This window comes from Acomys russatus, chromosome 13 (genome assembly GCF_903995435.1).
Source record: "Acomys russatus chromosome 13, mAcoRus1.1, whole genome shotgun sequence".
Taxonomy (NCBI): domain Eukaryota; kingdom Metazoa; phylum Chordata; class Mammalia; order Rodentia; family Muridae; genus Acomys; species Acomys russatus.
Genome location: NC_067149.1, coordinates 14277745 through 14283956, shown reverse-complemented (window position 1 = coordinate 14283956; position 6212 = coordinate 14277745). Strand labels below are relative to the sequence as shown.

The following is a 6212-nucleotide window of genomic DNA, read 5'->3' as shown; positions in this document are numbered from 1 at the left end:
AGCTACAACCGAGAGTGGCTGGCTAGAGGAGCCGGAAGTCCCTCCTTCCCCCTCCCCCCCCGCCTAGGGACGCTCTAGGACCACGTTAGCTATGGTGAGATCATCGAGTTCCGCTCAGCCTTTGCTCTGAGGCTGCAGTAGGGTCCCGCTTCGGCCCGCGTCCCCGCAGGACACCATTGGAGACGTGCAATTGAAATGTCAACACTGAATGCCGCCTGGGAGAAGCACACTCAGGTGAGTGGCCTTACTGCACCGACACGGCTCCGTGGCGTGGGAGCTCTGTGCGTTTCACAGGTTGCCTGGGAAGTTGAGACCGGTGTCCCGGGTCACAGGTGCGCAGCCCGCTCGGGGCGCGGGAAACTTGCTCCGGGCGGCCTCTGACTCGCCGGTACCTCCTGTCGGCCGAGGCGCCGCCTTGCCGCCTGCGGAGAGTGAGGTTGCGCGCCGCCTCAAGTGGAAGGAGACCCGAGAATCCCCTACATCGGGGAGTCGCGTCTATACTGAGGAGCGCGGGGGCTGCGAATTGCAGTCGCTATTAAGAGTTTTGGCAAATCAGTTCTGAGTTCCACTTCTCCTAGCCAATAGGAAGTGACCTAGGGCGCAGAGGCGGAAAGTGCGGCCACAAGAACAGGTGTGGCAGCCAATCAGCCGCCGGCCTCGGTTTGGCGCTCCAACCGGCTCGGAAAGCGGGCCTGGGGGCGGGGGTCGGGGAGGCGGGGGAGGTGGTGGTGGGGAGCAGTGGCAGCTGTAAGGCTAAAAGTCCGGCAAGCGAGAGCGGCGGGACGGCGGTGGCGGCCGGACGGGCCCTGGAGATGAGCGGTGGTGCCGCGGGTTGGTGCTGTCTCGTGCTCTGGCTGCCCGCGTGCGTCGCAGCCCACGGTGAGCGGCGACTGGCGGGCGGGCGGGCGGGCGGGCGGGGCGGGCATCCAGTATGCTCGCTGCTCGGGGCCGGGGGAGGGGGAGGTGGGCACGGGTCACCTTGGAGACCCCTCGAGTTTGGGCCAGCCAGGTCCCGGGGCCAGGCAGCTGTAGTGGGTGGGTGCTGGTCGCTGGGGCCATGAGTAGGCGCAACCCGAGGCTCCCCCCTAACCTCCCTCCATCCGTCGAAGCAAGATCCTCTAACCCTCCTCTCACTGAGGGCGACCCTGGTGACAGCTAGAGAGTCCAGAAAGGAGAAACGTGAGCATTCATACAGGCAGGGGAACACACGTGGGCTCACAGGCACCCACTTACACAACTCGAACATAAATGTACACACCTACGCGCTTAAGTGAACACATGCATATACCCGAAGTTTATTAGATAAGCACATGAAATGCCAGAGAGGAGTGTGCTTGTAGAAAGGGTAGCTTCATGTTAATCTAGAAGGCTTCCTGAAAGTGTAGCCATCTGATGGGGTGAACCTACACTCAGGACAAAAAACTTCAAGCACCCTGAGCTCTCTGGGTGGCTTTGATTTGGACCATAGACAGACAGACAGACAAACAGACACACACCCAGTGGTAGTTGGGTTGACTAACAGCCCTGAGCATCCATCCATCAACATTCATTCACTTATCTGGGTTTAAGGAATAAGGAATCCAGGGACTCAAATCCCAGGAAAGCATTACACTTGGATGCTGGGAGAAGTTTCTCTATGCTAGCAAAGCCCTGGTTGTTCAGACAGTCCTCTGGTTCTCGACAGCAGAGCTGGGCAGTTACCTGTGCATTCAGTAACTTTTACTGAGCAGCCTCTGTGTCCTAGACACTGGGACTCATACTTAGAATCACTGCTCTGGTGGAAGAAGATGACATAGAATATTATGAATGCCCCGTATTTACACAGGAAGTTATTAGCTGAAAGAAAGTATATTTTGGATGGGTGTAAGAAAGGACAAGGCAGCATCTTTCTGAGAAATAACAGGTGAACTTTTAGGAAGACCCACACATGATGAAGACACTGAAAAGCCACTACAGCTTGAGCATGGGGAAGGGGTGACAAGATTGGGGTTGGGGTGGGAGTCAAGCCAGGCAGGCCGTTCTACACCACAGTGAACAGTCAGCAAAGGGGACACTGGGCTCTGCCGGTGGGCGGGTGGCAGGTGGAGTTTAAGGAGCAAGAATGGAGGCAGAGAGCTGGAGAGAGAGCTCAGTGCCTAGGAAATGCTAGTTGTGCTTCCAGAGGGCCCAGCTCACAACTGCCTATCCCTCCAGTCTGGGGAGCTGATGGCCTCTTCTAGACTCTACAGGCACCAGGCACACACATGTTGGATGGACATGCCTGCAGCCAAAGCACATGTATATATAAAATAAAATTTAAATTATAGAATAGAAGACAGATGGGAAGCTGAGGCAGGAGGATTGCTTGAGCCCAAAATGTTGAAAACTAGCCTGGGCAACATAGCAAGACCCCATTTAAAAAAGATGACGTGGGAGCAAGACGCGTTAAGTTGGAGCAGTCAGGACAAGAGATGATGGTGACTGGTCTAAGAGATGTCAGTGAGACCCGTGCTAACTTGTAAGTTTCGGTTAGAAATATGGGGCCTTCCATATCCACTCTGCAACTCTTAGGTCTTCTTCAGAGAAGGGCTGATGTTAACCGGAGAGCTCTGGGTCTTTGTGGCTGACCAGCAAATACAAATCTCCTTCATCCAACGTGCCTTGATGTTTGGGAGGCAGATGGGAGGAAGAGTTCAAGACCAACCAAGAAAACAAAACTAAGCCAGGTGTGGTGGTGCACACCTTTAATCCCAGCACCACTTGGGAGGCAGAGGCAGGTGGATCGCTGTGAGCTTGAGACCGCCAAGGCCACACAGAGAAACTATCTTGAAAAAACAGAAAAAGAAAGAAAACAACAAAACTAGTTCAAAGAGGTTTTTAAACAAATATCACAGGGTATGATGGCACACCTTTAATTCCAGTTCTGGGGGGTGTGAGTGGGGATATCAGAGGCCAGTGGAGCTCTGTGGGTTTGAGGCCAGCTAGGACTACATAGTGAGGCTCTGTTTAAAAAAAATAATAAAGTAGGGACTGGATAGATAGCTTAGCAGATAAGAGCACACTGACTGCTTTTCCAGAGGATCCCGGTTCAATTCCCAGCACCCACATGGCAGTTCACACCTGTCCGTAACTTCATGATTTGACACCCTCACACAGACAGACATGTAGGCAAAACACTTGTGTACATAAAAAAGAATAAAAATTTTTTAAAAATAAAGTAAAAAAAAAAAATTTTTTTTTTTTTTAGTTTCATGCTGAGGATCCAATCAGCTGATGTCAGGGTCTCTGGACCCAGACCATAGCCCACCCAGTTGGATTCATAGAGAACCTCATGGTCCAGAGCGGAACCAGCCAGCTCCTGACAGGCTTTTCACCCACACTCTTTCCTCTAGGCTTACGCATCCATGACTATTTATACTTCCAAGTGCTGAGTCCCGGGGATATTCGATACATCTTCACAGCCACACCTGCCAAGGACTTTGGTGGTATATTTGTAAGTTCAAAAGTACCCAGATCTGACCCTCACTCAGCCACGGTGACCCTCTTCTCACTTTCACGCCGGGGTAGGCAAGAAGTAGAATTGAGCTGTGCCCTCCAGGAGCTGCTGCGTACTGTAAGCCAGGGAGGGACGGCCTTTCAGCTAGAAAGCACCTGAAAAACCAAGGGCACTGGCTTCCCCCCTCCCCCCGTCACAGAAAGGCAGGGTGAGGCTGGATAATCAGAAGGGATTTTGTGGGAATTAGATTAAAACACTCAAGTGCTCAGCCTCAGAGAAGCCACTCCATTTCCTCCCCTCGCTCACTAGGAGGCACCAGTTAGATGGAATCGTTAGCCCTTCCCAAAGCCGTGCTTCCTGACACTCTTACTTGTTCAAATGTCTGAACGTTTTCTAGCACACACGGTATGAGCAGATTCACCTCGTCCCTGCTGAACCTCCAGAGGCCTGCGGGGAACTCAGCAACGGCTTCTTCATCCAGGACCAAATCGCTCTGGTGGAAAGGGGGTAAGGAGTGGGTGGGTGTGACACATGGGAAGGGCAAATTGTCATTTTTAAATAATTTTTAAATAATGTCGATTGTCCGCTTTCAGCTGTGTACTGATGAACCTCAATACAAGTTCTCTATGGTCCTTTCATCCTCCCAAGGAGAGGATGTGAGGGAGGGGCAGCCAGCGCCTGCCTTTCTTTTGGTCTCATCACCACCTCTTCCAGGGGCTGCTCCTTCCTCTCCAAGACTAGGGTGGTACAGGAGCACGGCGGGCGGGCTGTCATCATCTCGGACAACGCAGTTGACAATGACAGTTTCTACGTGGAGATGATCCAGGACAGCACTCAACGTACAGCTGACATTCCTGCCCTCTTCCTGCTCGGCCGAGATGGGTGAGGGCTCTTCTGGCTGTCCATTAAACTGGGTAGCGTGACTTGCTGGGGTGCACAGCAGTCACCAGTCCCCTCTCACAGGGTCTGGAACTCCCAGAGTACCCGGGGCAGAGGGCAGTGCTGGGGTGCTGAGGAAGTGACCGCCGGCACTGCTCTTCATGTCCTCCCAGCTACATGATCCGACGTTCTCTGGAACAGCATGGCCTGCCGTGGGCTGTCATCTCTATCCCTGTCAATGTCACCAGTATTCCCACCTTTGAGCTGCTGCAGCCTCCCTGGACTTTCTGGTAGACTGGCTGACCCCAGGCTCCAGCTACAGGTGACTTGTGGGAAGAGGATACCCAAGACTCTGCTATTTTGAGTTTGGAAATAAGACTCTGAGGACTAGCAGAGCCAGGGAGAGGACAAGGAAGCCACACTGCTGGCTTTTCCTTCGCTAGGCCTGCAAGGACATCTCATGCTCCAGGAAGAGGCAAGAACCAGGCCAGAGCTTCTGGCTAGAAAAGGTGCTGAAGGCAAGTGGCCCTGTCACATACCACCTATTTCAGCCTCCCGCAGCCAGGACCTCCTCACAGTGAGCTGTTGGTGGAGTGGTTTAAAGAACTGCTATTTTAGGGACTAATAACCCCCCTGCATTTAGCAATAAAGCCAAATAACACTTACCAGGTTCATACCTGCATCCTAAACTAAGAATGCATGGGGGTGGGGAAACTCACTTATTTCGTCCCACATCATTCTGTTACTTCTAGTGGAGGCTCAAAGACCATGGCTTCTCAAGGACCATTAAGATAAGTACTTCAAGCCGGGAAGTGGTAGCGCACACCTTTAATCCCAGCACTTAGGAGGCAGAGGTAGGCAGACCGCTGTGAGTTCGAGGCCAGCCTGGTCTACAAAGTAAGTCCAGGACAGCCAAGGCTACACAGAAGAAAAAAAAAAAAAAATAAGTACTTCAGACTGTTAATTGTAACCCAGGCCTTTGGGAAGAAGTCTTTTGTGGCCTAGAGCCAATAATTGAAACCAAACCTCTGAGACCCTTGTTCAGGCTTCAGGGACATTTGTACACAGTGTGGCTGAGTCTGAGCACTACTCAGAAACCTGGAGCACTCTGCTGCCACCCACTGGTCTAACTTGTGCTCTTTGCATCCACCCCCTTTGACTGCTACAGGCCTAGAGTGGTCCACCCAGCCCATTCTCCACAAAAACCGTCACTGGCGAGGCCTGTCACCACTCACATTTTATTGAGACCAGTGGGCAGACCAGAGAGGGAGAGGGTGCTGGCTGTTGGGAAGGAGTGTACCCAACAGGTAAAGGGGCCAGTTAGGCATGTTCCACCTAGTTCCACCTTGGAAAGAGCCCGCAGCATGGGCACTGATCCTCCTTGGAAGCCCCCAGCAAGGCCATGTGCAGGTGTCTCAGGGATGGAATGGGGAGTGATAGGTGTAATTTCCACAGTGCCCACCCCAAGAGTGAGATGGTCATCTGTGGCAGAAGAGAATAAAGTCAGGGCTCATCCATCTCCAAGTGTCCTGCCCAGTTCCTTCAGGTTTCTGGAAGACTTCAGCGTTTTGTGGAGATCTTAAAAGACGTCTGAGATCCAGAGGCCCTCTGCTGGACCACTATAGCTGGTCCCAGGGGAGCTCGAGTATCCTAAGGAGCACAATCTGTCATCTACCATACTGCTAGCCTGAGAAAGGGAGGTAGTCTCCACCCGAATGAAAACAGGCCCCTCCACACCTTATGGAGCCAGTCCCCTTGCCTGAGCCTAAGACGCAAGACGTAGGCACAGCAACTCTGGAGTTTGGAGAATAGGTTCATCTCCACATTCCCAGTGTCCAGTGGGGACAGCTTAGCACCC

The 6212-nt window shown here is 52.8% G+C and overlaps 1 protein-coding gene across 1 annotated transcript; it reads left to right on the top strand.

Moving 5' to 3' along the window:
* The first annotated feature begins 762 nt into the window (after positions 1 to 762).
* Pradc1 (protease associated domain containing 1) lies at positions 763 to 5026 on the top strand. Its single transcript, XM_051154830.1, has 5 exons — positions 763 to 879; positions 3372 to 3472; positions 3873 to 3982; positions 4190 to 4357; positions 4528 to 5026. The coding sequence occupies exons 1-5, from the start codon at positions 813 to 815 to the stop codon at positions 4646 to 4648; spliced, it is 567 nt and encodes a 188-aa protein (XP_051010787.1). The 5' UTR covers positions 763 to 812; the 3' UTR covers positions 4649 to 5026.
* Positions 5027 to 6212: the final 1186 nt, after the last annotated feature.

What these genes read in the sequence shown, in the direction of transcription:
- Pradc1 (XM_051154830.1), top strand. Translation starts at nt 813, where the DNA reads ATGAGCGGTGGTGCCGCGGGTTGGTGCTGTCTCGTGCTCTGGCTGCCC. An exon ending in AGGACTTTGGTGGTATATTT is followed by an intron (nt 3,473 to 3,872) that starts GTAAGTTCAAAA and finishes AACGTTTTCTAG; the next exon opens with CACACACGGTATGAGCAGAT. An exon ending in ATCGCTCTGGTGGAAAGGGG is followed by an intron (nt 3,983 to 4,189) that starts GTAAGGAGTGGG and finishes CACCTCTTCCAG; the next exon opens with GGGCTGCTCCTTCCTCTCCA.